Below are 27991 nucleotides of genomic sequence, written 5' to 3'. Positions count from 1 at the left end.
CCTGATTCTCTGTGGGGTCTTTCCTGCTGAGGACAATTCTCTTCCTGTCCCAGCCTATGATTGGGGGGCTGAGCCCAGGGCTCCAGTGGTTTGTGCCCCAGCCTCATGGGTGGAATGTGCTGGCCACCCCCAGGCTAGATGAGGGGGCTGAGGGTCAGGGTGGGCATTTGTTGCGCCCCTTTTCGACCTTTGTAGGCCAGAGCCGGGTGAGGGGCTGGACAATGAGCCTCCTCTTCCTTGAAAGAAGGAATCTTGGTGGAGACAATAAGGCCCTGTCTGCCCTGGCATGGGGGGTGGTGGCTGACTCAACTCTGCACCCTTCCCCAGGCACTAACAAATGTCATCAAGAAATAGGGGCAATTTTCCCCTTAGTGCCCTGGGCAGCCCCCCTCCCACCCTGCTTTGTGGTGTCTTGCCCTTCTTTCTTTCCTCAGCCTATCTCGCCTTTCTCCCATGACCTGACCCCACTTTGTTCTCTGCCAGCTCTGCCTATCCCTGCCCCTCCAATTCTTCCCTAGGCTGTGTTGGGTTGAAGGGTGGGGGGCAAGGGCCAAGGATACGGCTGGTGTTATAAAGCCAGTAGCTTCTGCTGATTTGGAGGGCTGGGCCAGAAATAAGGGGCCTCAGAGGGTTGAGAAGAGACTTCTAGTGGACCCTTTGCTCATCTGTGGGTGAAGGTGGTGGGATTTGGACCCCAGTGAACTCACTGCGCTCCAGCGATGGAGGAAGCTTGTGGGAGGGGGCAGGATTGGGAGGGCTCTGTCTGGCCCCGCCCCTCTCCTTTGCAGCCCGCCTGGCCCGCCACCAGTCTGAGTTGCTGCTGTGGCTGGTCGGCCTGAAGTCTCCCAAGAAAGGGAAAGACAGGTGGGGAGAGAATGTCAATGGGAAAGAGTAGGGGGTCACTCAGAGTCTCAGAGTGAGTGTGAGTTGGGGGGTGTTGTCTGAGTAAGGGGAGTGGGTCCAGGGTGTGTGTGGTGGTGTGGGTGTGTGAGGGTAGCAGGAATGTGTTTAAGGCGGTGTGTCCAGGTGTGTGGGTTTGTGTACAAGTTGTGAAGGGGTGACTGAGACTTTGAAAGTAGGAAGATTAGAAGAGGGCAGGTGCAAGACAGGGCCATGAAGGAAGGTGGAGGGTGCGTGTCGTGGTGTGAGCTTGTATGATGCCGCATGGACGATGATGTGCTAAAGGAAGGGGTGGTGGTAAATGTACATGCAGGTGTGCAAATGTATGTCCTGGCCCCCTTAAAGGGAACCTGCAGACTGACTGCTCTTGTAAGGGCCAGCACTGGAGAAGTTAACAGGAGAGGGAAAGGGCCTCCATTAACCTCTTCTTGCCTGCAGCTGGCAGAGCCTGGAGTCAAGGAGAATCATGGGGTCCAGGGCTGAGCTGTGCACTCTCTTAGGCGGACTCTCATTCCTCCTGCTCCTGATGTCAGGCGAGGGGGCCAAGGGTGGACCTCTCAAAGAGAGGTGACAACAGAGGGGGCAGGGCCAGGGGTGAGGGCATGAAACCTGCTGGGGGTGGGGCTTCACAGGTGGCAAAAGAAAATTTAGAATGGGGGTGAGGCTGTCACTTCTAGGGAGGGTGGGGTCTCAGGGGAGCCTTAAGGGAAGTGGAGCTCCAGGCCCCCCAGGGCCTGGCCCACTTAATGTCACCTTCCCCAACATGGGTGCAGTCAGGGGGTCTGCTCCAAGCAGACGCTGGTGGTCCCACTCCGGTACAACGAGTCCTACAGCCAACCGGTGTATAAGCCCTACTTGACCCTGTGCTCTGGAAGGCGTGTCTGCAGCACCTATAGGTAAGGTTGGGGAGCCTGGACTCTGGGGTCTCGCAAGAGGAATCCCAAGAACTGGGGACAGGACCCATATGCCAATGTCCAGGGCCGGGTTGGGTGCTGTGTTCCAGGACCACGTACCGCGTGGCCTGGCGAGAGGTGAGGAGGGAGGTACAGCAGACCCACGCCGTGTGCTGCCAAGGCTGGAAAAAGCGGCATCCCGGGGCGCTCACCTGCGATGAAGGTGAGGCTGGGTCTCTCCAGGTCTCGGGGAGAGGTGCGCCCCCTCGGGGCTGGGGAGCAGGGCCGTTACCCGGTCTTGAACCCCACTTCCCGTGCCTGCAGCCATCTGCGCCAAGCCCTGCCAGAACCGAGGCGTCTGCATCCGCCCCGACCAGTGCGAGTGCGCCCCGGGCTGGGGAGGGAAGCACTGTCACGTGGGTGAGTTGGCCCGCCCTCCCTCGGGGGTGGTGCCAGGACCTCCCCACCCACCGCGGCGCCCATCCCCGCCCCACCCCCTCAACCCCCTCCTCTTTCCGGTAACTAGACGTGGATGAATGTAGGACTGGCGTCAATCTCTGCTCGCACTGGTGCCTCAATACGGCAGGCAGCTTCACCTGTGGCTGCCCCCAAGGCCTGGTGCTGGGCCCAGACGGGCGCACCTGCGCAGAAGGGGCTCCAGAGCCCCCAACCAATGCCAGCATCCTCAGCGTGGCCGGTGAGTGGGCGGGAGCTTGGGACGTGCGGAGTGCCTGGGGCTGGAAGCAGGGCCAGAGCCGTGGTCACGCTCGATCTCCTACGTCCCAGTTCGGGAAGCTGGACAGGATGAGCGTGCCCTGAGGCTGGAGATTCACGAGCTGCGAGGGCGCCTGGAGCGGCTGGAGCAGGTGAACTGCGAACCCTGGGGCAAAGCCTGCAGAACCAGGCAGACCCCATCCCCAAGACCCTGAGGTGTCTCTTCCTTTGCAGTGGGCCGGTCAGGTTGGGGCCTGGGTCCGAGCAGTGCTGCCCATGCCACCGGAAGAGCTGCAGCCGGAACAGGTGGCAGAGTTGTGGGGCCGGGGTGACAGGATCGAGTCTCTCAGTGATCAGGTGCTGCTGCTGGAGGAGAGGCTAGGTGCCTGTGAGTCCCCATACCTCTCTGCTGGGACTCTCCATCTCCCAACAATTGCTCCTGGCTCTTCCAAACACCTTTCCCCAACTCAGTTTTCATTTTCCAAAACCTCTTCCCCTACACTCACTTGCCCCATACTTTCCCCAGACTTCTGAACTTTCCCACTCCTTCTGGTACCCTGTCTCCAACCGGGTGGTTCCACTTACTGTTGGGGGAGCCTGTCAATCTCTTCAGTGCTCAGGGCCCACTCCAGGCTCCCAAGAAATCCACAGCCAGTGTGTCTGCCTGTCTCCCTGTCATTAACCAGGCTCTTGTGAGGACAACAGCCTGGGCCCAGGCCTCAAGCGGCGGAGATAAGGAGCCTCTGCAGAGCCCCTGCCCCCCTAATTTATACAGAAACTGGACCCACTAATCCTCTAAGATTCGCGGCTGGGGAGCTGCAGATAAGGCTATCTGCCACTAAGGAGCAACGAACAATGGAAACTTTGGAAAGCGGAAGAGAGAAGGCAGGCAGGTTGTCTTGGCCTGCCGAGTCTTCCGGCTGGGGCAGATGCCTGGGTGAGAACTGCTTTTTTAACTCGTTAACAAACACAGCCAGAAAGTGCCCATCTCGCTCTCAATCTTTATTCTTGGTTTCTTGCTGTTACCCAGATAATTAATAAAAATCAATCACGCAAACCTGGGTCCCAGCCTCTCCTTTTGCTCCCAGCCCACCTCCCCAGTTGCGGGCACAGGTCTGGGGTGGGGGGGCCGAAAGTGGCTAATGCCACAGGGAGGAAATGAAAACTGGCTCAGAGAGGGGAAGCCCCAAAAGAAAGAGAAATAAATTAAAAGCCCTCCCATCCCCTCCAGCCAGGGTTCAGTTCCTTTCTCCAACACCCCAGGGAGACACGAAAGCAGCATTGACATCTGCCTCCTCCCGTGTCTGGTTAGAATGGTACAGAGGGGCTGCAGGGGACTGGGTGGGGCCAGGACCACTGAAGAATGTACCAAGAGGATGAGGGGAAGCAGAAATGTGGAGAGCAAACTGGCCTCCAAGAGTGTGCTCAACCCTGGACACCTGGACAAGGGCAGGGATGAGACCTCTGAGTGAGAAAAGTCCAGCCTCCACAGACAGGAGGCTCCATAGGAGGGAGGGTGAAGGTGCTGAGGAATGTTCCCAGTACAAGCCTGAGAGGAATGTTCCAGGCATCGGCTTCCAGCCAGTGTGAGGAGTCCTCACAAATGGATGAGTCCACTGAATCCATAGACTTCTGGACTTGGGGGTGAGGAATTGTTCCACAGAATAGATGAGTCCACTGGCCAATGTCGGGTGGAGAGGGAGAGAGGACCACAAAGGACGAGGGTCCACTGGGGACAGGATGGAGTGTTCCTACCCTGGTGTAGACTGAGCCACTGGAGATGAGGGGGAGGCAACTGTCCCACACACAAGATGGCACAGAAGGTGGGGGTCAGAGGGAGATTGCACCTAGGCAAGAGAGTCCGTGGTGGGGCTGGAAAGGGGGCAGGGGGCAGTGCTATAACCACGTTCACTTCAAAAGTCGAAGACTCCAAAGAGGAGAACAAGTGGGGAGGGGGGGAAATGAGGAACAGGGCTTGGCCTGGTTTCAGGCCCACTGGGCTGGTAGGTGTGGAGAAGGTGGGGGGTAGCCGGGAGGGGAGCTCAGAGCCGGGCCTCGCCCACCCCTCCAGGCTTCTTCAGATAGTCACCACCACCCCTGCCATCGGTGGAGATTTCCCGGAAAACGGTGAGCATGGAGTGCCGGACTCTGTCAGCCAGCGCCGGGACGTCGTCTGGTGTCAGCCCTTCTGTGGGCACTGGGGGCAGCACCCGGACCTGACATCGCCCTGGATGGGGGTAGGGGGCGGTGAGCACCATTGCGGCCTATCTACTGGGACTTTGATCACAGGCGGAGCCTGGTTTCTGAGCGCTCCTGCTACTTACTCTCCTCCTCAATCTTTCAGTTCTCTTCCCCTTGCCCTAGACAGCTGCCCTCTGCTCACCAGCTGCCACCTGTTCTCCGAGGTCCTCCTGTACAAAGTCTTCCTCAAACCCCAGTCCAGACACCTCAGTGCCCTGCCAGCCCCTGCTGTCTAGGTTTAGCGTTTACTGCCGAATATTACAGCTTGGCACATGTAGGCTTTATCCCTCCCACTAGACAGTAGTGGCCTCTCTTGGAGGGACCAAGCGTTACCCACCTAGCAGGATGCAGTGGGTGCTTCACAAATACTTACTGGCTGATGTCACACTAGATGAGCCTGTGGACATCTCACAGTTCTGACACTGCCTGAACCTCCTGCCTCCTGGGGACGTCCCTCTAGCCTCTCCCAGGCTTTCCTGGCCAGCCCCAAATCCCGGATCTGCTCAGACCCCTCACCTGAAGTGAAGCGGCGCTCCTTCTTGCAGTAGAAGTCTTGATAGGAGGACATGACTATGGGGACGATGGGAACCTGAGGAAGGCGAAAAGCGATCAGCCCACAGCTCCCTTCCGAGGCTCCCACGACAAACCTCTGCCAAGAGAGGAAGGGATGGTGGGGGCTGGGGGCGCAGCAGTAGAAGGGGAAGTAGTAATCACCTGGGCCTGCACTGCAAGGTGGAAGGCGCCACGTTTGAAGGGCAGCATGGAGCCGTTGTGGTTTCTTGTGCCCTCAGGAAAAACCCAGACTCGTACCTGGAAGGGGTCAGAAAATGGCTGTGATGCTGTAATGGGACTTCTGAGGTCTTCTGGCCCTGCACATCAGTTTATTTACAACTGTTCTACTCCTTAACCCTCCAGTTCCCCAGGGTGACTCACGTCCTGTGTGAGCAGGGTCTGGGCGACCTCAGACATGACACTGATGGCATCCCCAGTGCGCTTCCGGTCAATGAAGATGACTCCTGCCAGCCAGCAGGCCAGCCCGGCAGAGCCAGCCCACAGTAGCTCACGCTTGGCAATGGGCACACAGCGCCCTGGCAGTACCTCCATCATCCCTAGGGCAGAGGTGGGGGTGAGGTAAGGACCAGAGTGTCACAGGAAGCAGCCTACTTCACCCAGGTCATCACCCACACTACCAGGGACTGGAGATAAAGGAAGAGGCAGACTGAGGGGAGGGGGCAGGGAAGCCCCAGAAAGGAAGAAAGGGCAACTAATGGTCTATTATCCTGCTTATGAGGGCAGCTCTACTCCAGGGAAAGAGGCCTGGGGAGGGAGCAAGGGTGCAACATCCCAGGTGAGGGAGGCTTGAGGACCTCTGGGGGATGAGATCCCGGGGAAGGTTCCAGGAGGACGGGCATGGCTAGGGGAGGCTGCTCACCAAGCAGGTCCAGGGAGCTCTGGTGGTTGGAGACGACAACGTAGGGCTGGGAGGGAGGGAAGTGGTGAGCCCCTCGCACCTCCACTCGGATCCCATACAGGTACTTGATGTGGAGCATCATCAGACGCAAGATCCTGCGGGGTCAGGGAAGAGGGTTCCAGCGGCATCCGCTGACATCCACCTGCATGCCTCACCTCCCCTCAGCCCCTACCCACCACCGCCTTTCTGGGCATCTTTGCATCTTCTCCTCCTCCTTGTCCCTGGGCTGTCTCAGTGTCTCCACATCCAATACCCTCCCCATCCACACTCACTCATGACACTTAGGCTCCCTCATCACCCAACACTCCGACCCTCACTTCATGTTCTCCACGTTGCGCCCTCGCACGGCGCACACAGGGATGGCAAGCACAGCCAGGAAGAGGATCCAGCCATTGTAGAAGGCCATCTTGAAGAAGTACTTGGCACTGGGGCTGCAGAACCATAGAATGGGCAGCAGGAAGAGCAGCAGCAGGAAGAGCAGCAGCAGCAGAGTCCATGCCCCTGGCCACAGCTCCATGCTGGTCACCTGCAGGGGATGGGGCAAAGGACAGTGGGCCTGGCTCCTGGGAGGGGGATGGGGCAGGCAAGGTGCAGAAGGCAGGGTCTGGTAGGGCTCTGGGGACAAGGGCCAGAGACACAGAATAGGGCCAGAACTCTCATCAAAACCTGTCTAGGAAGCCTCTCTAGGCTGGGGGCAGAGGGGATGGGAGCTCAGGCCTGCTCTCCTACACCTCGCCCTGAAGGCTGCAGATACATTTAGACAAGAGACACAAGACACGGACATCCACAGACACGCAATAATAAAAGGACATTAATAACAACAGCTAACACTTGTAGCTGGTAAGGATCTTATAATGGTCTAGCCCGCCACTGTCCAATATGGTAGCCACCAGCCACATATGGCTACTGAGCACTTGAAATGTGGTCTGGTCTGAACTGAGATGCCAGAAGTGTAAAATACACATTGGATTCAAAAGACTTTGAATGAAAAACAGAAGGTAAAATATCCCATTAATCATCTTTTATATTGGTAACTCTGAAATTTTAAACTTTTGGACATACTTGGTTGAACATACTAAATTTCACCCTGTGACTTTTTACCTTTTTTATGTAGCTACCAGAAAATTTAAAATTACATATGTGGCTTGCATTTTACTTCTGTTGGACAGGGTTGGTCTATATATTATGTTAAGCTTTTCAATATGAATCACACAATTTACATTTAAAAGAAAATAGGCCCGGAGTGGTTAAAAAACTTACTTGAGGTGATATGATTCCTAAGAGGCACTTCCTAGCTTAAACCTAAGTGGCTGTGCTCCTAACCACTCGGCTACACTGCTGCCTGTCTACACACACACACGTGTACACACAGCAGGGACAGGGAAACTGACAAAACACTCACAGACATTCTCAGGGGCCGACTGGCAAGAATAAAGACTCTGTCACAAACGCAGACACACACAGGCACATAGACTGACCAGTCCACACACACACACAAATTTATAATCACACCCGTGGCAGATAAAGGATTATAAATGCATACTCAGAAGAACCCCTCTCCACCCAAGCAGGCTCCCTTGTCCCCTTATCTGGACACGACATACCAGGAGTGGCTCTGTCCATTAATCCTGCCTCCACAGACAGGCAAACGAATCCCACCAGCCCCTTCCCTCCCTCCCAGTGACGCTGGAGCACTGTGGGCAGGCAGGTAGCTTGTAGGTGAAAAAAAGAGGGCAAAGAGTAAAAGGGACATCACACCACCTGCCGAGGAGAGGAAAGGGCTCAGGAGGAAGAGAAGCACGCACACAGAACCTGCTTTCTAGACTCTTCCTCCTTCCTCCACTCTGTCCCACTGTTGGGGGCAGGGCCACAATTCACAAAAAACAGTGTTCAGGCAAATAACTGTCACTCACATCAAGGCCAGAGGCGCTCCCTTCCAATGACACAAGGACTGTGCTCTAAGGTAAGCCCACTGCCAAACAAGGGTAAAGGCAACTGGCAACAGAGGAAATAGGACTCTGCCAGCACAAGGGCAGCAGCGCTGCTCGATCCTACACCCCCCGCCCCCCAGTTTGGATGCGCACTGCTCCCCTGGATTATCTGCAACTCCTAACCCCTCCCCTTTAATCTGTCTTCCACCGCGGCAACCACCGATGTTTCTGTTAACAGACCTCGGAGCATTATTTTGATCTTGCCTAAAGGCCCTTCTCGACAAGCTGACTTCTGCTTACGTCTTTGGCCACACCGCCAAAAAAGCCTCTTTTGCTCCAGTCAAACTGATTTACTTCAGCTCCTCAGACACACCGTGATCTTTCATGCTTCTGTGCTGTGAACACGCTGTTCCCTCTGGCTGGAATGTCCTTCTGCCTCTTCACTTGTCTCACACACTTCAGTGGCACTTTTTGGAAGTCTTCCTGAACCCCTCCAGGCCTGTGTTTTCATTACACTTTTATCTTGATCACTGGTTCTCAAAGTGTGGAAATACAAATTCTTAGACCTCACCTCTGATCTGCTGAATCTTGGACATTGGGCCCATCAATCTGTATATTATTTTAAGAAGCCCTTCAGATGAGTCTGATGTGCACACAGGTTTGAGAACCACCCATCCTGACACAAGACAGGGTGTAACTGCTCAGGGCATTTTTATTTTCCTCCCCAACCTGTAAGCAGCTTGAGGACAGGAACTGTCTTATGCCCAGGGAAGAAGGAAGCAGAGAAGACACTCACTAAACATTTGCTGAACAGATTCTACTTCTGTATACATACCCACATAGCCATAACTAAGGACAGAGACAGTGGTTCTAAACAGTGAATCAGCTACCCTCCTGAGGACTATTAACTATGAAAAGGCACCAAGAAAGTAATGAACACACCAGACCAAACAGTAACCTACTCTGAATCTACACATAAGATACGGGGTCACGGTGAAGGCAGAGGGACAACAATCAACACGGCACTTACCATCTCACACACAGGAGAAGCATACAGAATGGGGATTAACATGCCACAGGGGAAAGATGCTGCTGTCATCCAACAGATGCCAACAGTGCAAAGAGTGAGGGACAGACAATGGGCACGGCAGGGCTGACCCCGCGATGTGCACTGAGTTCCCCAGACAGACGGTTCACAGCCACTGGCGGCAATGTGGGTGAAGAGACAAGAGCCCACGAGGTCAGCAAGGTAAGGTACATGGGGGTGGTTCTTTAGGGACATGGAGATCCAGTTACCTTCTTCTCTAATATTCGACATCAAGTGACCCTCTCCAGAGCAGGACTGTCTGAGGACTTATAAGCCCAGTGGAAGGCAAATGAGGTAATGAGCATACCGCTCATAAAATATATTGTCAATAAAATCATGAAATAAATAGTATGTGTAACCAGAAGCAAGAAGCTATGGACATGTCACATCAGCACATCATGCGAAGGGACACACATATGTGCACTGTGAACCAGGACTGGGAAAACAAATGCGGTAAACAGGCCAGTCTGATCACAACACGAGTGTGCGCTGGTCAGCTAAGCCACGAGATCGCACACAGAGATGACTGCCCGTGGCAGGGCTGTGGACGTAACCTGTGAGCCCGAACAAAATAAAGTATAACCTTTACAGGTTAAAGTAAACATGCAAAACCATAAAATGTGTAAGAAACATGAAACCACATAATAGACACAACAGGTGAAAAAACACACACACGTGAACATGTTAAGACTGGACAGGAGACATGGACATCAGATATGAGAACAGGAGATTCTGATGGAAAAGAACACATCATTTCTTCACAGCCCATGGAGAGCATAGGACAACCTAGCCGCACCCAAGCCATTAAACATGTCAAAGGCACACGGACTCCATGTAGAAAACATGGCCCCCTATGAGGCACTGCATGTCATAAGGGTCTACAACAGCATAGAAGGCCACAAGAAACAAGAGGTCCCGTGCCTAGAGAGAAGCAGAGGTGTCTGAGGGCATTCGTAGGAAGCCAATTCTGCTGGGGGAAGGAGGCAATACACTGCCTTCTCCCTGCCACAACCCCCCCCCCCCCCAGATCATGTGGGGCCAAAGGGCAAGAAAAGGAATTGGGAAAGTGTGGGGAATTCCCTCTCCGAGATTCCCCGTCCACACCCTCATCCCAAATTAACAGGGTCTCCATCTCTCCTTCCTCTTGTGTCTCTTCCATCCTTCCTCCCTCTCAGGCCCCCTCTCCTTTCCCCAGCAACCCTCTCCTCAGTCGGCCCTTATCCTTTTCCCACCAATCCTCTCTCCGGTCCGCCCTCCCAGACCCAGTTTTTCCCCCATCCCCTCCTCCATGTCCCTTTTAGCACCCTCCTCCCTCCTCCGCCCATCCCTTTCCTGCCCCCACCTCAGTGGGGTGGGGGGCCTGGGGGGCTGGCCCCCTCCCCAGCCGGGCTGCGGCAGCGGTGGTGGCGGGTGGCTGTGTCTCTGCCTCAGTCGGGGTGTCGGTGCCAAGGGGGCGACAGGATTTGGGGGTGTCCTAGCCCCGGCCGATGGAGGGGAGGTGAGAGTGGGAGGCTGGGCCCATAGCGATAGGAATGGTGGGGGGTTGTCCCCCTAGCTCCCTCCCTCCCTCCCTTCCTGCTGTCTCTCTGAGGGCTGGGGCTGCTGCTGCCGCTATCCCCCGCCACCCCTCCCCACGCCCGCTAGTTTCCGGGGCTGGCCAGGAAGTAGGGGGCGGTGATGGGCGCTCTGTTTTGCCAATCGCCTCCCGGGGACCCAGGCATCTCTTCCCCACATCGTTCAGTAGTCTCTTGCTAGCTCCTCCCCACGGGAGCTCGCCCGGACTCTGCCTCCCTCGCTCTGGCCTTCTCTGCCTCCAGCTGTATCTTTTTTTCCACAGTTTCCCTTCAGCACACATGCCTTGGGTGCCCCGTGGTGCTGTATTCCTTCCGTGACCCGGTCCTTCTCATTTCTCCATCAGCTCTCCTCTTATTGTCAATTGATTTCTTCCTTTCTCCTTAACGCCCACATCTGCTACTTATTCCCTCCAATTCCAACCCTTCTCCAACTCCTTCCTCCTGTTCCCTGTTCAAGTCCAAATATTTATCAAGCACCTACTATATGCCAAGCACTGAGTTCTTCACCTCTCTCCTCTTTCTCTCCAGGGCTCCATCTCACCGCAACTTGCCCTCCGGCCCTCTTGCCTGGTCTCTCTGCCCTTTGTCCCCCCACTATCTCCCAGCAGTCCAGCTCCCTTCTCCACCCACTCCCTTCCTGGTCTTTGGAGAGAAGGGATACTCTCAGGCCCTCTCCCTGCTCCTGTCCTCCCCCCATTCCTTAACTTAGTACTTTTTCTTTTGTAGTTCCTTTCCTTCGTATCAGTCTCCTTACTCACCGAAGCTGAGACAACTGAGCTGTTCTGCGATTGGCAAAACAGAGCCCATCACCGCCCCCTCCGCAACGCAGAAAAGTACTCTTTCCTTCCAATGGAAATTGGGCATTAGGGTTGCTTTCTTGAAAAATTAAGTGGGGGAAGAATGCTGATTCTTCTGGGATGAGCATGCCTCTTTAATTTTGTCATCATGTACCTAGCTCTCTCCCCAGCCCTCTTCCCCATACTCCCATCATCCCCTTACCAAGATTACTCCATCACTTCTCCCTTCTTGGTCTCCACCTCTCCCTCTCAATAACTGTCCCTAGACCTCTACACGCCTCCTGAACCTTTACCTCCCCTGCCTTAGACAACTCCCAACTTTTTACCTTTCCTCACTTGAGTCACTTGGACCTTTTATAAGGATGTTGAATAGGCCTCAGCTTGTGTCTGGCCTCCACGTCCCCAGACACCTTTGCCCTGAGAGTTTACACGCCTTGAGCAACAGGATGTAAAGAATACTAATAATGAGAGGGCTGTTACCTAGTCCTGCTCCTTGGGCCACAGACTGTAGAAAAGGCCCAAACTCGTAGGAAAGGCCCAGACTCTAGCAGCTGGCCCAACTCCCAGGGGTCCAGCCCGGGAGGAAGACCCCCGGACACAGTACGAGAAGGAAGGGGCGGGCCTAACCCCATTCCGCCGCGGGTCGCCTAAAAGGGGGCGGGCCTTGCCTCTTCTGCACCCTCACAAGGGGGCGGAGCTAGACATTTTCTGCTCTTAAGATTTAAAACGGAGTCGAGGTCAACTCTGTTCTACTGTGTCACATTAGAAAGGGGGTGGGCATTTAGTTTAGTTCTACTCTGTAAATCACCTAGAGAGGGGCGGACTGAGTCGTCCAGATGAGGGAGATGGGTTAATACCAGCGCCGCAAATCGAGGTTGGCACCATCCAAACGTCGGGCTAATCCCAGTTCTGCTCCCTTCTTCACTAAGAGGGAAGGACAGACCCAAGCTCTGTTCTCTACGTCACCGAAGGAGGACGGAGCCATTTTGAACCCTGCGACCCCAGTATTTGTCCTCTTTTCCGAGCTCTTCGCCGTCTTTTCCGATCTCGGCCAATCAAGGGCGAAAGAAACGGCCCAATCAGCCGAGAGAGCCCACAGCCGGAGGACCCGGATGAGGCCGAGCCGAGGCCTTTGAACCCAAACCCCGCCAATTGTAGAGCAGTCACCATGGCGACAAGAGAGATGTGAAGGGGTGGGACCCGAGGAGGCTCAACCCTTACAGGATTGGCCCACCCCTTCCCGCCTCCTGCTGCGCACGCGCATTTTACCTAGCCACCATTTTCCGTCGAGTTCTAGCCAACCAATTGCTTTGGAGTCATACGCTCCAAAGTCCAATAGGAATGCGTGCGTTCTCTGAAAGAGGAAGTAGAGGAAAAAAAGGGGTTTTGGTGGGCGAGGTCTATGTGGTCTTGAGCCAATTGCCTCTGGCCTTTGGTTATGACGGGCAGCTACTCGGACGAATAAAGCCTTCCCTGGCAGTGCGACAGGACGTATGGAGTTGTTACCAATCCCTTGGCACTGCATACTGACTTAGACTGTACCAGCCAATAGTCAGTGTGCAAGGGCCGGACCGCGCAAACCTCTTTCCACCCCCACCCTTTGGACCAATCCTTTCTTTAGGCCCTGTGTGATTGGCAGGCACTCAGGCCAATAGTGATTAGAAAACCTTGAAGCCTGTCCAAAGATCGTGGGCAGGAGGCGGTTTCTCGTTTGCTGGGGCGTTTGTATGTTTGTTTCGGGGGATTAAGGGGTACGAGGGGGCGAAGCAGAGCTGGCCATGGCAGCGGCGGAGGAGGAGGACGGGGGCCCCGAAGGGCCAAACCGCGAGCGGGGCGGGGCGGGCGCGACCTTCGAATGTAATATATGCCTGGAGACTGCTCGGGAAGCTGTGGTCAGTGTGTGTGGCCACCTGTACTGGTGAGAATCTGGGACGGGGGCGAAAAGGAGGGTTTCACCTCCATACCCGGGAGGCTGGGGGCGCGGGGACCATACAGTCATACAGATACTCGGAGGGCACAGTCTCATAGGTGAGGCCTGAGGAGGGGGTCTTATGTCTTTTTGGGCATGTGTGGGCGAGAGGGTCACGTCTGTACAGAGAAGACCTGGGAGAGGGGAGTGATAGGAATTAGGAGCTGAGGCGTATGGTGTGTTAAGAAGTGTGGCGCCGCGCCGGGGATGGGCACCGGACATCTGTGCAGGTGAGACCTTAGCCACCTTACCCTTGGGAAGGATCTTAGCTGTACAGGTGGATACGGACTAGACTCAAAGGTCAGGAGAGGCACGCATCAACTGAGTTGGGGGAGATCTAGAGAATCTAGGGAATGTGAGGTTACATTCAGGTGAGAGATGGGAAGAGGTGGTATGGCAAACTGGGGACAAGGGCACTGTGGAGGGGCAGCCCCCAGGGGTTAAGGAATTGTGGAAATAGGGATTTTATTGGGCATAGGAGAGAGGAAAAGGAGTAGTGGGGTAAGTGCTAGTAAAAAGGGGTTTGGTTTGGGAGTGATGAGGGCAAGGATGGGGACTGGGGCTGAAAGAGTAGATCTGGAAAAGTGTGCTGAAGAGTGGAAATTAAGTCCAAAGACACAGAAGGGAGGGGGAGAATTTGTATGTGTGAGTGTGAGTGTGTGTGTGTGTGTGTGTGTGTGTGTGTGTTTTGGGGGAGAGGAAACGTTTGAGCATGTTGAGGATGGATGTTCCTCTGTGGGGAAGTCAGAGAAGCAGGAAGGCTGAGTTGGCTGGCCTGGTAGAGGTTGTGGAAAATATGAAAAGAAACAGCAGGTAATACCTGGGAAGAGGGGGCGAGATGGGTCTGAGGTTGGGTCTGTGTCTCTCTTTTGTGTAGCTGGTTTGACCTTTCTTTTTCCCCCTTCCAGTTGGCCCTGTCTTCATCAGGTGCGTACTCAGAGGAGATGAAGAGGGAATTGGGGAGGTCTGAGGAGCTGGAAGACCCTTCTGTGTACTGGAAACCACTACATTTTTTTCCCCCAGTGGCTGGAGACACGGCCAGAGCGGCAAGAGTGCCCAGTGTGTAAAGCTGGGATCAGCAGAGAAAAGGTTGTCCCCCTTTATGGGCGAGGGAGCCAGAAGCCCCAGGATCCCAGGTGAGAGAGGGGAGGTGGTGCCGAGGGAAGGTGGAAGCTTCTGTCCTGGGAGTGGGTGTGGAAGAGGAGGGAATATTTCCTGTTGATAGTCCCTCTCCTCTTCCTCAGATTGAAAACCCCACCTCGCCCCCAGGGCCAGCGACCAGCTCCGGAGAGCAGAGGGGTGAGTCTTGTCTGATTGTGTTCCTTCCTGGCCAAAGACTTGCCCATCTCCCTACTGACTTTCTCCACCTCTCTAGGGATTCCAGCCGTTTGGTGACACTGGGGGCTTTCACTTCTCATTTGGTGTTGGTGCTTTTCCCTTTGGCTTTTTCACCACCATCTTCAACACCCATGAGCCATTCCGTCGGGGTACAGGTAAGAGACTTCCCTCAGCTATTACCAGCAAGCCCTCTGAATCCCCCCAGCCCCCGTCCGGGCCTACGAGTGGATGCTCTTTCCACAGCTTTCCTCTCTCCCACAGGTGTGGATCTGAGACAGGGTCACCCGGCCTCCAGCTGGCAGGACTCCCTCTTCCTGTTTCTCGCCATCTTCTTCTTTTTCTGGCTGCTCAGTATTTGAGCTGTGTCTCCTTCCTGCCCACCTCCAGCCAGAGGAGAATCAGTATTGGGGGTCCCTGCTGACCCTTCCTTAACCATGGACCCTCCCCTCAACTACTCCCTTTCTCTTGGCTAAGGCCAACCCCGGCCACTTTCTGGGAGGGTGCGGGGAGGAGGAGTGACATCTGTGCATAGGATGGGAAAACCTTTGCTCTGAACTGCTCCGTCAGTAGCATCAGAACTCCCAGCTCTGAGAGAGGAGGACGGACAGAAGAGACTATCTGTCTCTCCTCTCCCGATCCTCCACTCTCCCCAGCGTTTCTTGATTTGATGTTGACAGGTGGGCAAGGCTCCCTCTTACTCTTCCCCACAGCCTCCTTGTTGATTTAATTTAATTTTTCTCTCCCCAGTGTCTAATGTGTGTTCTGACTCTTAAGTGCTTCCTTCCCCTCACTACCTCCTTTATTACAAATTCAATAAACAAGGTGAGATCTAGTCATGGGAACTCTGCCCACCTTGGCCCGTCCCTCCTTCCTTCCATGACAGGAACATCTTCTCCCCAATTTGCGTAGATGTTGGTGTGGTGTGGGGAAGCATGCGCTTGAGCCCCTCTCCTTCAGGGCTCTCAAGGGTGCAGGGGGTGAGGGTGTCTCTCACACACACACACACGAGTGAATGGGGCAAGACGTGTCAGGTGTTTACTCATTGCAGTTTGTGGGAGGCTCTGGTTGTGGAAGAAAGTCTGGGGAGGTGGGGTAGAGATTATACAGCGGGGAACTGGTCTGGGGCCAGAACACAGGGTGGAAGAAAGAAAAGGGAGCTGATGGTTGGGGTCAGGCTTCGGGCCCCTCAAGGCCCTCCGGCACTGCTCTCCGCTGCCTCGGGCTCCTCCTGCTGATTCAGTTCTGCACGCTCCTCCTCTTCCTCCTCCTGGTTTTCTGGGGCCTTCCTGGGGAGGAGGATTGGGTAGAGTCCTGCACATGGTTTCTGGCGCTCCATCATTCCTCCCCCCACATCCCTCCTTGCTGCCTGGAAGCCCTCCGTCTGAGGCGTCTGGCTTTTCCCACTCACCTCTCCTCTCCTCTGCGTTGCCGCCTGTGCCACACAATGACCCCAATGAGCAGGGCAGCTGTCCCCAGGCCTCCCAGGATCCCCAGGGCCAGGGCTAGAGTTCCCAGCCCTGGCTCTGCCACAGAGCCTGTAGCAAGATGGGGAGAATTGAGGGCACAGCCCCCTACTCACAACTCCTTTCTCCTCGACCATCCCCTCAGTGACACTGAAGTCTGTCTGCTTCTCTCTGACCTTATCCAGCACCTCACCTGCAGTTGGTCCCTCTTCGCCTGTTTCTAGAAAACAAAGTCAGAAAGAAAGTCTTCAGTTTGAGAGTGGGCTATTCAGTGGGAGCCCCAGTGGGGTCTTTTCCTTTCTTAGGTCAGTTCAGAGGAGAGGGGACAGGCTGGGCCGTTTTCTGGTTACAGTCTGGGTCAGGCAGAGGAGGCCTGGGTGTGGCTGCACTGAGGGAAGTGTGGGGTGGCCCCTGGGGACCGTACCAGAATGGAGAAGGGAACTGGAGCCTGCACTGTCCCTCAGGATCCCTGGGATTTGGAGAGAGGTCTTCTCACCAGTAATGCTGATGCTGACAGCACGGCTCTCCTGGGGCCCGTGGCTGGGATGGGTGGCCACGCAGCTGTAGGTTCCCTGGTCCTCAGGCCCGACCTCAGGGAGGAGCAGCACAGGGCTGGGGGGGAGGGGCAGGGGCATACCCTGGCGGGGAAAGGGGGACAGGGAACAATCAAAACCCCTGTCCATACACCCCATACTCCTGCCGCTGCCTCCACATCCTCAGACACCCTCATCTTCCCCAGCTCCCCACCTGCCTCTCTCTCCATGAGCCCTCTGCCCTCCTCCTTGCCAATTAATGTATCCCTCTACCTCCCAGTCCCCTCTCCAGGTCACTCACATCCTTGATCCAGTGGATTTGAGGCGGGGGCTGGGCAGGGGCTTCACAGGTCAGGGTCACGGTACCACCGGGAGCTACTGCTCCACCTTCTGGCTCTACCACCAGCTGGACCTCCTCCAGTGGTACAGGCTCTGGGGGTTGAGAGTCACCTGTGTGTGGTCGCAGCGACCATCCTACCATCCATTGGCTAAACCCTCCCTTCCCTGAGGGTCATACTTCTGACATGTGCTCACCCAGGCTTGGGGCCCTCCCCACCTCTGCTCTCACCCAAGACGCTGAGCTGGATGGGGGCCGTGTGCAGGGCTCGGCGCCGGGGAAGGCCAGGGCTGAAGCTGCAGGAGAAGGAGGGGCGGGGAGCTCCTCCCTGGGCTGGGGTCACCATCAGCTCTGAATGGAGTGTGAAAAGCCCCGTCTCAGGGTGTCTCCTGGTCTCTTCCTTCACAGACACTCCTACAGTGGGTGGAGAACAAGGCAAGACATTCCAGGGGGGCTGGGGGAGGGGTCAAAAAGAAGGCAGCCAGGAGGGGGGACCTTGGGACTCACCTTTGCCATCAGGTGTCAGGGTTTTCCCATCCAAGTGCCAGCTAAGAGTCCCTGCAGGGTAGCCCCCCTCGGACACACATGTCCCCACCTGGGGAAAAACACCTCATCATCTTTGAAAATAAGAGAATCACAGGGGAAAGGTATAGCTAAGTGGTAAAGTGTGCACTTAGCTCACACGGGGTCCTGGGTTCAATCCCCAGTGCCTCCATTAAAGCGGAAATAACAAATAAACTGAATTACCTCCCCCACCCCCAAGGGAAAATAAAAAGGAAAATAAAAGATTCCATACACATACACACAGCTACACCCCCTCCCATCCTCAGCACCCCTTCCTATGCCTCCCCTTTTCTTCCACTACCTTACTGGGAACACCAGCCATGAGTTCGGAGGCAGGATCAACAATTTCTGGCTTCCCAGGAATCTCTGAAGGAGGGAAAATTCCAATCAGAGGTTGTTTGCAGCTTTGAAGAGTCACACACCCCGGGTGCGGGAATAGGGGGTGCAGCTGAATCAGGGTCTCACGTGCCAGGGCCAAGGAGTCAAGGGCTGGGGTAGAAGGCTTTTCCTTAGATGAGAGGTGGGCCTTGAGGAAGGCCCTGGAACCTTACGGTAGACTCGGACTCGGTAGTTGGACTTGGTCTCCTTTCCATGCCGGCTCGTTGCCCGGCACCGGAAGGTCCCCTCATCCTGGATCCCAACAGCTGGCAGGAGGAGGGAGCCGTTGGGGAGGACACGGGCCACGCTATCCCAGGGCCCTCCCTGGGGAGATAAGACCTTCCAAGCTTCTGTCCGGCCTGTGTTCTGGGGAGCAGAACAAGCCCTTCAGGAAAGGACTCACAAGGCAGACAGGTGGGGAGGAGGGGATGTGAATCGTCACCCATCTCCCTGGAAATGGGGAGACTGCGACAGGAGCCCCACTTACCAGTTTCCATTCCAGCTGCTGGGGTGGTTTCTTGGGGGCCCCCTTACAGTTCAGCACCAGTGGCTTCCCAATCCGGGCTGTGATGTTTCGATCCCCTACTACTGCCCCTGGGAGACAGCACCACGATAGAGGGGCAGGAAGGGAGATGGGAGCTAGTAAGACTAGAACAGGGTGGATGAGGGAGACTGGAAAGCAGTACCCAGGTTCCCAGAAAGTTGTGGGGAGGTCTGGGGAGAGGGGCAGAGTGCTTTCTGCCTGGAGGATCAGTGTGTGGGGAGTGGCTCACCCCACAGACCGAGGACCAGCACCCAGGCTCCAGCTGCTACCATCCTGCTTCTGTCCCAGGTTCCTGGCTCTGTCTGCCCCTCGCTGCTGTGGCCACCACCCTAGGTGGGGCTTGTACCCTCTCCCCAGCCCCCATCTCTCCAGTCCTGTCCCGTCACAGGGAATGCTAGGAATTTGTGCTTCTTGGACAAGAGTCCTTCAGGTACTAGGAGAAACAATTGTCACCCCACCCCTGGGCACTGCCAGCCTCTGGGCACAACCACATCCACGGGGGTGGGGAGTGCATCTCTTTGGGTAATCCCCCAGGGCCCATCGTATTCCATCAGCCCACTGAGGGCTGGCTCTTGGAGGACTGGACCCCTATCTTGACTAGGCAAGGTTGCTAGGCAACAGGGTTCAGGACTGGCTGTTTCCTGTGGAACCGAGGCTGGGGTGAAACCTGGGGCCTGTGTGATGAGGGCAAGGCTGGGGGACTCAGGGGGAACACTTGTTTGGGGGGCTTTATGAGAAAAAAATACTTTTTTCTGGGGTTTCTCATGTTTTTGAAAAGAATTCTCAACTAAACCCAGGGAAAAAAGCAATTTCTTTATTTAAAACTGCGTTTTTTGTTTTTTTGTTTTTCTGTGAAACTACAAGTTTACAAGTGAGGAGAGAACTGCCCCCGGCCCATGCCTCCCACCCCAACCCATCACACTCCCAACCTGCCCCCTAATCCTGCCCAGATCTCTGACGAGAGGGGTTCCCCACTCTTGTAAAATCCTGAGGATGTTTGAGGGGTTCAGATGGTAGGGTTCAGGGCCAAGAATGGGACAGTGATTTTACTTTCCCCACACCTGGCTTCTTGCGGCCTCCCTCCTCTCTCCCCACCTTCTTGATTTTGGATTGAGAGAAAAAAAAAGATACCTTATTTCTGGGGAAATACACAAACACCGAACCCCATATTTAACATATTTGGCAATAACCCCCTCCCCATTCTTCCCCCTCCAATCTGCAAATAGTTAAAAAAAATTTAAAGACGTGTCACTCACAGGGGAAGGTGGCATTTGCTCAAAATGACTGAGTCCAGCCCTGCCTAGATTGTGGGAAGAGAGGACAGGCTGGCAGAGCAAACCCCTGACTGACCTTGACTGCCTCCACACCAGGTGCAACAGAAAACTGCCTGCACAAGCAAAGAATACCTAAGTGACTTCACAAGCAAAGGAGAACATTCCTAAGTGACTTTAGGGAGGCAGGCTTGGTGCCCTACTAAATGCACTTCTTGACAGACAGGACTGGAGCCAGGCAGGCCTCTTCACCAGTTCTATTTGTTCCCCTTTCTCTTATCGTGACCCCTTTGGCTATCACCCCTAATATGGGAAAGCAATAAAAAAAAATTTATAAAAACATCTACTTCCCCAAACTAAATTAAAAATTAAGAACCATCACCACGAACAACACCCCCCCCCAAATAAAAAAAATACAGATGGATCCCAGGGTTATTTTTTCTTTCCTTTTAAAAAAAAAAGTTCAACCCCAAAGCCCAGTCAACAGTTCCCTAAAGTAGCAGAAACTCCCTCCGAGGTAGATATCTGAGTCAGACACTCTCGTCCACCGAGCGATTCTATTGGTTTAAGATGAGCTGCGTATGAGGTAATAAAGCCGTCTGGAGGGGCCGGGGGCGGGGAGGCACGGGGGGCGTGGCCCATGTCCTCTGTCCAGAAGTCGAGTCCCCATTTTTGGCATCTCTGGTCGGGCAGGGCTGGCGTCTCCACAGATCCCAGAGCAGATAAGTGGGGTGGGGGAGGGAGAGTGGGGGAGCCCAGAGAGAGAGAGACAGACAATAGTTGTATGTGTGTATGAGAGAGAGGAGAGAAAGATCTGAAAAATAGGATTCTATGTGTGTGTTTCTGTGGGAGAGAGAAAAGAATGGAAAAAGGGGAAACAGACTCCACTCCCCCCTTAGGGGACCTCATCTTCCCTGCCATGTAGTCAGCACCCCCAGCACTGAGAGAGTCCAGCCGGGGATGGGATGACCCCGTTTGCCTTTCTCTGTCTTGTGCTTCTCCTGTGTCTGGGTTTTGTCCTCTGGATGCCTGCGTCCTCTTCAATAGTTGCCTTGTGAGCCCCCACCCCTGTGGCCCTGAGGGGCGAGATCAGTTGGAAGTGTCAGAGTGAACGCTCCCTGGTCCCTCCGTTGGGGATGTCACTGAGGATGGGGTCACAGCCTCCTGCCAGCCGCCATTTGCCTGGAAAAAGAGACAGACACCCATTGAGTTGGGGTAGGGCTTTGGGAAACCCAGCACGGGGGAGAACACTGCCGGGGGAAATGCCTTCTGGTCCAGGCTAGAGTCCTGCTGGTGCGAGGTAGAGAGAGGGGGCTTTAGGTACTCACTCACCCTCATTTCCCGAGGGCTATATATCTGGCCTCCCCCGAGGTTATCCCCATAGCCCCCTGGCCCCATCGAGTGTCGGAGTGATTCCACCTGCAGACAACAAAGTGACAGTGAGAAGCCTCAAAAGAAGAAAGTCTCAGATCCAAAAGTAGGGACACTGAGTTTGGGAAAGCCCCGCTCAAGGGGAGATGGACCACCTGACCTGGGAGGCAGAATAGGAATCTCCGTTGAGCCCAGGCATCCCCAGAAACATGTCACCGGATCCTGAGAGATTGAAAGAGCCGCCAGAGCCTGGGGGGAGCAGAGAGGGAGTTAGGGAGAAGTGTAACAGAGCCTGTGATGGCAGACAGGAGACTCACCACCGCTCTGAGTTTTCAAAAAGCTCTCTCAACTAGCGCTGAGGGTGCGCCACCATACACAAATTACCCACAAAGCAACACTGCAACACTAAGAAAGAGCAGACCGTTCCTGAGTCTCCCCTGGCCACTCTCTGGAAGAAAGGCTAAAGTAATTTCACTGGAGCAGCCTCTGTTCCGATATCCTCACCTCATCTCAGCTCCGTCCCTCTCACCCCAAAAGGCGCCCTCCTCTCTGCTAGGATCCTGCCTAGTTAGGAAGTGGGAACAAAAGCAGGAAGTGTGCAAAACAGCCAGGCAGGCTGGCAGCGGGATCCACCTGCGGAGGAAGGGGGTGTTGGGGAGCTGGTGCGGCTGTGGCCTCCCTGGGTGACTGACACAGCGGTCTTGACAGCATATATATTTGCCTCCTCTTGGAACTTTCCAATATTTTTCTTATAGCGAATCCGCTTGTTGCCAAACCAGTTGGAGACCTGGGGGTGTTGGGCAGAAAAGAGGGTCAGGTGGGAACCTGTCCCTCTGTAAACACCTCAGTCAACAGGATTGGAGAGCTTTTCACCCCAAAACTCCTCCCCAAGCCTCCCCAATACCTGAGAGACAGTGATTCCACACTTCTTGGCGAGCTCCTCCTTGGCCTCCTCACTAGGATATGGGTTACTCAGGTGGGAGTAGAAATACTCGTTCAGGACCTCAGTGGCCTGTTTGCTGAAGTTACGGCGTTTTCGTCTACAGAGGAGAGAGGGGGTGATGAGGAGGGTGTCGGTGTCCCAGCAGGGCCACTCTTAACTCCAGAGGGCACCACTGTCATAGAGTAGTGTGTGTGATGCAATGTGGTGGCCCAGAGGCTTGGAGTCGAGTGAGAAGGAGCATGGTGCTGGGGCTGGCCTGGGGCCCTGGGCCCCACCTGGCATCCAGGAAGCGGGAACGCAGGATCATGACGGCCTCGCAGGTGCTCTGTTTGAGCTGCATCTGGATGGCGCTGAACTTCCGATGGATGATGCTCACCATGCGCTCCATCTCCTTGGGGGCCACGGGCCGCGTGCGGCTCTGCTCCCTCAGCAGGTTCATGACATGGGTTGTGAACTCGTTACATGCCTGCAGGGGGGGCCCGTGGCCTGGTGAGGAGGAGCCCTTTGGCCTAGGCATCCCCTCTAAGGGCCACTGCCTCCACCCACTCCAGCTGCCGCACCTCACCTGCTCATACTTCTCCAGCTCTGAGTGGTAGATGTGGCGGATCTGGGCAAGTTTGCTGCGATAGTCCGAGTGTTCGATGGAGTTGTCGGGGGACACACCGCCCCCGGAGGCTGCAGCCGCTGCAGCTGCGGCCGCTGAGCCACCCCCTTTCTCTGGCCCAGCCACACCCTCTGCCAGAAGCATGTTGTCCAAGCGCATCAGCTGTGGGTCCACAGGCTCCTCCTCTTGGGAGCTCCGAATGCTGAGGCCTAGTGTGCAGGGGAGTGGACTCAGGGGCCCAGGGACCCCACACCCAGCTCTCAGCCCTCCTGGTGCCTCCTAGAGACCCAAGTTTCCAGGTGTGTGTTCCCTCCCCAACCCCCCTCAGCAACCTGCCTGACCCCCAAGTTGTCAAACTCTTGGCCTGAGCCCTAGAGTGAACAGGGTTCTGTCCCCAGAGTTGAGGAATCAGAGGGGGGCCTACATACCGGTTTTCTCCTTGATTTCACACAGGACGCTAAAAAGAGCAGGCTTCATTCGGTGGCAGTTTAGGGCATGTTTCCTTGGAAGGAATGGGAGAGAAAAGTTGAGAGGCTACAGAAATGGTGGGGGGAGTGGGAAAGACACAAAACCACAAAATGACACACCCATAAATGTGAGAGAAGGGAGCCTGCGGATAAGAGGAGAGGTGATGGGTAAATGTGCGGCAGGAGAAAGCAGGGTTGGGGGCAGAAAGGAGTTGGGGGGTTCTTGGTAAGAGATCAGCTCCCAGAATGTGGAGATGCCAGGGAAGCTGCTTGGCTTTGGGTGGACGGAGGGACGGTGCAGCAGGCTAAAGGCACCACGGCCAGGCTGAGGGTGGTGGGAGACAGTCTAGAAGGGTAGAGGGGGAGTCTGGGGGTGACTGCAGAAATGAGGGTGACTAGGTAGATTTCAGAGGAACAGAGGAGAAGGCTGGGGAGGAGAAGAGGCAGAGTTGGAGGTGCCAGAGGGGGTTCAGGGTGCTGAGCTGAAGTGGGGAGTTCAGTACAGAGGTGTGTGAGGGGTCCTGGGACTGAGCAGGCTGGGAGGCGCTGATGCTCGCAGTGTCAGCTGAGTAGGGGCAAAGGGTGAGGAGGACCCTTGGAGGCTGGGCCATCGGTGGAGCAGTATGGAAGGAACTCTAGGGAGGGGTATGGAGGCCCCTAGGATGAGGGTGAGCTAGAGAGTTAGGGGAGAAGACAGCATAGCACTTTCTTAGTCTGGGAGCCAGAAGGAGGCTCTGGAGATGGGAGATGTTCCAGGGGAGTGTGGGGGGTCAGTGAGAGGCCGGGGGGCATGAGACCACCTAGGGTTCCCCTTTTTGAAGGTTTCAGGGACTGGGGGTGAAGGGAAATTTGAGAGGGATTGATTATCTCGGGGCTCTCGGGAGTAAGGAGAGGAGAGGAGAGCTGTAGGATCCTGGGGAGGGTCCTGGAGTTGGGGGCTCTCATAAGATTCAGACCTTGTGAATGGGGCTTCTGCTAGGTCTGTGTGGGGTCCCGGGTTGGGGGCACTCACTTGGCCTGGGCCTCGTCCAGGCTCTGGTCGGTGATGGTCATTATCTGCTGCAGAATGTCCCCGATGTCTTGCTTCCCTCGGCCTCCCGGGACCCCCCCGCTACCCCCACCGGGGTCTCCGCCACCGGGAGGCTCGCCAGGGCCCCCAGGCTCCCCACCCACCAATCCCAGGCCCCCCCGGCCCCCGCCAGGAGGGGGCGGCCCCAGCAGCCGCTCGTCCATAGTTGGGGGGGGGCCTGAGGCCCCCTCCCTGCTCCGCCCCTCCCCCCCGCCTGGTTACTTCCCCCCCCAAACTCGCTGGGGCCGCTGCTCCCTCCGCCCCAGCCGCCGCCCGTCTCCCCACCTCCCGGCTCTCCCGGGGGTTCGCCCCGGCCCTGAAGGGAGACCTGGGATACCGTCTGGGCCCCCCACAGGAGACCCCGGCCCCCGGCGGCGGAGAAAATGGAGCCGGAGAGAGAGAGGAGGCCCAAGCGGGGGTGTGTGTGAGAGAGAGGGAGGAGGGAGGAGGGAGGAGGGGGGAGCGAGGGAGGGAGGCTGGGGGAGGGGAGCCGGGGAGGAAGAGGAGGGGAGAAGAGAGGAGGAACAGGGAGGAGCTGGGGGCGGAGAGAGACACACAGAAACAGAGGAACTGAGATCGAGTGGAGGAGGGGAGAGGGGACGAGGGGAGGAGACTAGCCCGTGGGGAAAATAAGGGAAGGCCCCAGGGGCTGGACTTCTGTGGCCTTGGAGGAGGGCGTATTGGGGGCTGGGGGGTGGGGGCTGCCACCTGGGTTCTCAGTCCCGGATCTAGCTGAAGTGGACTCTGGCCGCTGGAATGCCTGGGTTCACAGACAGCTTAGTTCATATTTCTTATCCTAATGACTCCCCTCCCTGTTCTACTTAATTAAAACCAGGAGAGGGGGGCTGGGGGGGATAATTAGGGAGGTCTCCAGCCGCTGCTTAATGAGCCAGTAATTAACCAGCCAGGGAGGGGAGCTGGCCTCTGGCCAGACTGGGGAGAGTGACGGCCTCAGGTCTTACCTTCCTACCCTCCACCCCGCCATCCCAGACACCAGTCTTCAGTCCAGAGGGGAATTACATTTATTCATGTCACCAAACATCAGACAGCTCAGAACAGCAATGGGGAGGGAGGGTGGGCAGGGCTAAATGTCCATCCACAGCCTATAGGCCCCTCAGTCCTGGGGCTGTGGGGTGCCGGTGATGGAGGTGGGACAATAAGTCTTTGCTGTGCCCTCTCTTCCTTTCTTCTTACTGAGAAGGAGGGTGGAACTGTCTCTCAGGTCCAAACCTTGGGAGATTTGCCTTTTCTTGGGAGGTGGAGGCCTGAACCCTCAGATCCTGCCTGGTGTCTTGAGTATAGGGAGTGTCCCCACAACTCAAGACCAAGACTCCCAGTTCCTCCCTGAGACCAGAGGAAAGGGTGAGTTGTCCCTCTGTGGCTGGGTTCCTCTCAAGGCCTTCAGCTCCCATGTACTTGGTCACAGAGGGAGTTAAATGTCCATCCTACCTTGACTATTCCCAGGGTCTGAGGACTTGCAACCCTCCAGCTCCCAGGAAGGGTGGATGAGGGCGATGACTACTGAGATTTCTGCTGGGTCTTCCAGTCTCTGGTGCCTCTGCCAGGCAGGGTTGAGGGCATGCAGTGGGCTGCCCAGCTTTGAGCCACAGCAGTACAGAGGGGCTGGTGGGGGCTCAAGTCTCAGCAGGTGTGTGTGGGGGGCTGGGACCTTTGCTCCTCCATTCGACCCCCACCCTGAACTCTCAGCAGCAACTCCAGGAGCTCCTGTCCTCCTGGGGGTAGGGGGGGCTCTGACCGCTGGGCTTCCATCCGCTGGCACTGGAGGAGTGGAGGGAAGGGAAGTTGTTGGTGAGCTTCTAAGAGGAGCAGGCCTTGAAAGGAGCCAGAGCTGGTGTGAGGGGCGTATAGGACACCTGTGATGGGGATGGGGATGAGGGGACTAGGATCTGGTGAGGGGGCAGATGCCTGGGGAGAAGGAGGGGTAGGGCCAAAGGAGAACAGGGGCCAAGAGACCAAGAAGCCTGGGTCTTGCCTCCTGGGGTGGGGGTGGGGGGCGTCTCACCTGGTGACTGAGGATGGTGCTGTAGAGCTGTTCTCTGTCCTCAAGAGGCCGGGGTGGGGCTCGGCCTAAGTTTGGGGGGTTTTGAGGCACATGGAAGGTGGCCCGCTGCTCCTCTAGGCGGCGGGACTGGGCCTCAGCCACCAAGTCCAGAAGCAGCTCAGTCTGCAGGGAGAGCAGGGAGGCCGAGCGGGGCCCCAGGGCTGGGGAGAGGAGGGGAAGGGCTCAGGGACCCATAGGAGTTGGGAGACAGGGGTGGTGGATGTGGGGGTATGATTAGGGACGTGGGGTCAGAACTAAGGGGGTGTGATGGGGAGTCTGGAGGTGGGGAGAGAGCCCATGATGGAGTGGGCCTTGGTAATGGGATCAGGAAGGATGTGGGCACCAGGATCAGGGAGCCCCCTGGGTGAGGGGGATACCTGTGTGGCGGGCCCCTGGAGGAGGAGGGGACGGAGGAGCAGATCGCCAAGGCCGAGTACCGGTGTTCACAGGGGGCCAGCCACGCTCATCCTGAGGGGGGCCCTGATGCTGAGAGACATCCGTTCCAGTCAAGCAGGGGTGGGGTGCGCAGAGGACTAGGCCAGCAGCCCATTTCCTCTCTTGGTGTCTCTATTCCTGCCTCAGTGTGCCCAAGCCCACCCAAGTCGCCTGAGTCCACCATTACTCAGTCTCTGCCTCAGGTCCTCTCACCTCCCTCTCCCAGTGGCAGCCTCCCAGACCCGGTGCCCAGCTCACCTGCTCATCATCCTCTTCTTCCTGGGGTCTCTCAGCCTCCATCCCCTAGAGGGGAGAAACTGGTGGGGGAGGAGTAGCTCTGATTTGGGAGGAGGGCCGGAACCCTGAGTTCCTGAGGGGAGTAGGGGCTGAAAGGGGTGGGGGTGAGCCGGGGGCTGGATGTCTGGGTACTGAGCAGGAAGCTGGGTTCCTGGTCAGCACCCCCACGGGCCCCGCCCATCTCTGTCAACTTCCTCCAGTTCTCTTTTCCCACCCAAACTACATGCTTGACCTCTCTCGCCCCAGGGGAACAGAGACTGGGAAAAGCTCCTCCAGCTGCAGTAGTGATGGGGGTGTCAGGGAGGGGGAGGACTTTGGCTTTCTCATCTCCAGATCCTCAGTAGTCCCCCAACCCCTGGCTCTGTTCCTTCTACCCCCCTCCTCCCCTTCAGTTCTGTCAACACAGGAACTAGCTACAAAGGAAGTGGTTTCACTCCTCAGAAACCCCCCTCACCCCCTTGCCCCAGGTACCTTCCCCAAGAAGGACCCTCCCCCTGCTTCTCAGCTTCCCTCAGACTTATTGGGACTGGGAGAGGCATGGTTCCGGTGGGAAGCAGGACTTAGATCCAGGGATGCCGGGGCCTGAAACATGTATACATACACCCCTAGCACTGTGTCTAATAAATGTGTTGAATAGTAATAACTGCCTTATAGGTGCTTACAGTCTATTCAGGGGACAAGATATGCACCAAATGTAAGAGACAGGGGGCAGGGGAAACTTTCCTCTAGTTATGAAAT

At 56.1% G+C, this 27991-nt stretch overlaps 6 protein-coding genes across 10 annotated transcripts; 2 read left to right on the top strand and 4 right to left on the bottom strand.

Annotated features, from left to right (window-relative positions):
* On the top strand, window positions 1-3569 carry EGFL8 (EGF like domain multiple 8). 3 transcript variants are annotated; one of them, XM_006215365.3, is made up of 9 exons: window positions 1-864; window positions 1339-1467; window positions 1674-1796; window positions 1904-2016; window positions 2118-2213; window positions 2320-2490; window positions 2580-2659; window positions 2742-2895; window positions 3194-3569. In XM_006215365.3, the coding sequence occupies exons 2-9, from the start codon at window positions 1367-1369 to the stop codon at window positions 3241-3243; spliced, it is 888 nt and encodes a 295-aa protein (XP_006215427.2). In that variant the 5' UTR covers window positions 1-864; window positions 1339-1366; the 3' UTR covers window positions 3244-3569. The 3 variants fall into 3 exon arrangements, with proteins under 3 accessions (XP_006215427.2, XP_015104258.2, XP_072801405.1); XM_015248772.3 differs by lacking the exon at window positions 3194-3569 and having other exon boundaries at window positions 2742-3187; XM_072945304.1 differs by lacking the exons at window positions 1-864; window positions 3194-3569 and having other exon boundaries at window positions 893-1467; window positions 2742-3187.
* On the bottom strand, window positions 3495-12720 carry AGPAT1 (1-acylglycerol-3-phosphate O-acyltransferase 1). 3 transcript variants are annotated; one of them, XM_015248765.3, is made up of 7 exons: window positions 12417-12720; window positions 6537-6745; window positions 6181-6314; window positions 5682-5857; window positions 5463-5558; window positions 5265-5337; window positions 3495-4734 (listed from the first exon to the last, which is right to left on the bottom strand). In XM_015248765.3, exons 2-7 carry the CDS (start codon window positions 6734-6736, stop codon window positions 4550-4552), a joined length of 864 nt encoding a protein of 287 aa, XP_015104251.1. In that variant the 5' UTR covers window positions 6737-6745; window positions 12417-12720; the 3' UTR covers window positions 3495-4549. The 3 variants fall into 3 exon arrangements, with proteins under 3 accessions (XP_015104251.1, XP_015104253.1, XP_006215424.1); XM_015248767.3 differs by lacking the exon at window positions 12417-12720 and adding an exon at window positions 12089-12371; XM_006215362.4 differs by lacking the exon at window positions 12417-12720 and adding an exon at window positions 10580-10874.
* A 449-nt stretch (window positions 12721-13169) lies between these two features.
* Window positions 13170-15747, top strand: RNF5 (ring finger protein 5). The gene is made up of 6 exons (XM_006215368.4): window positions 13170-13526; window positions 14486-14504; window positions 14601-14713; window positions 14822-14876; window positions 14953-15070; window positions 15177-15747. Exons 1-6 carry the CDS (start codon window positions 13387-13389, stop codon window positions 15272-15274), a joined length of 543 nt encoding a protein of 180 aa, XP_006215430.1. The 5' UTR covers window positions 13170-13386; the 3' UTR covers window positions 15275-15747.
* Window positions 15748-15928: 181 nt separating this feature from the next.
* AGER (advanced glycosylation end-product specific receptor) lies at window positions 15929-19384 on the bottom strand. The gene is made up of 11 exons (XM_006215366.3): window positions 18964-19384; window positions 18678-18784; window positions 18364-18556; window positions 18114-18178; window positions 17756-17843; window positions 17480-17662; window positions 17213-17343; window positions 16875-17016; window positions 16572-16598; window positions 16324-16450; window positions 15929-16201 (listed from the first exon to the last, which is right to left on the bottom strand). Exons 1-11 carry the CDS (start codon window positions 19004-19006, stop codon window positions 16102-16104), a joined length of 1206 nt encoding a protein of 401 aa, XP_006215428.1. The 5' UTR covers window positions 19007-19384; the 3' UTR covers window positions 15929-16101.
* Window positions 19385-19526: 142 nt separating this feature from the next.
* PBX2 (PBX homeobox 2) lies at window positions 19527-24913 on the bottom strand. The gene is made up of 9 exons (XM_072945299.1): window positions 24403-24913; window positions 23352-23425; window positions 22885-23132; window positions 22595-22785; window positions 22281-22416; window positions 22010-22163; window positions 21537-21625; window positions 21338-21424; window positions 19527-21187 (listed from the first exon to the last, which is right to left on the bottom strand). The coding sequence occupies exons 1-9, from the start codon at window positions 24621-24623 to the stop codon at window positions 21095-21097; spliced, it is 1293 nt and encodes a 430-aa protein (XP_072801400.1). The 5' UTR covers window positions 24624-24913; the 3' UTR covers window positions 19527-21094.
* Window positions 24914-25463: 550 nt separating this feature from the next.
* Window positions 25464-27625, bottom strand: GPSM3 (G protein signaling modulator 3). The gene is made up of 4 exons (XM_015248707.3): window positions 27215-27625; window positions 26899-27007; window positions 26483-26682; window positions 25464-26238 (listed from the first exon to the last, which is right to left on the bottom strand). Exons 1-4 carry the CDS (start codon window positions 27254-27256, stop codon window positions 26101-26103), a joined length of 489 nt encoding a protein of 162 aa, XP_015104193.1. The 5' UTR covers window positions 27257-27625; the 3' UTR covers window positions 25464-26100.
* Between the last annotated feature and the right edge of the window lie 366 nt (window positions 27626-27991).

The sequence above is a fragment of the Vicugna pacos genome, chromosome 20, assembly GCF_048564905.1.
Source record: "Vicugna pacos chromosome 20, VicPac4, whole genome shotgun sequence".
Classification (NCBI taxonomy): Eukaryota; Metazoa; Chordata; class Mammalia; order Artiodactyla; family Camelidae; genus Vicugna; species Vicugna pacos.
The sequence above is the reverse complement of the archived record's forward strand: the minus strand, read 5'-3'. Positions and strand labels throughout refer to the sequence as shown.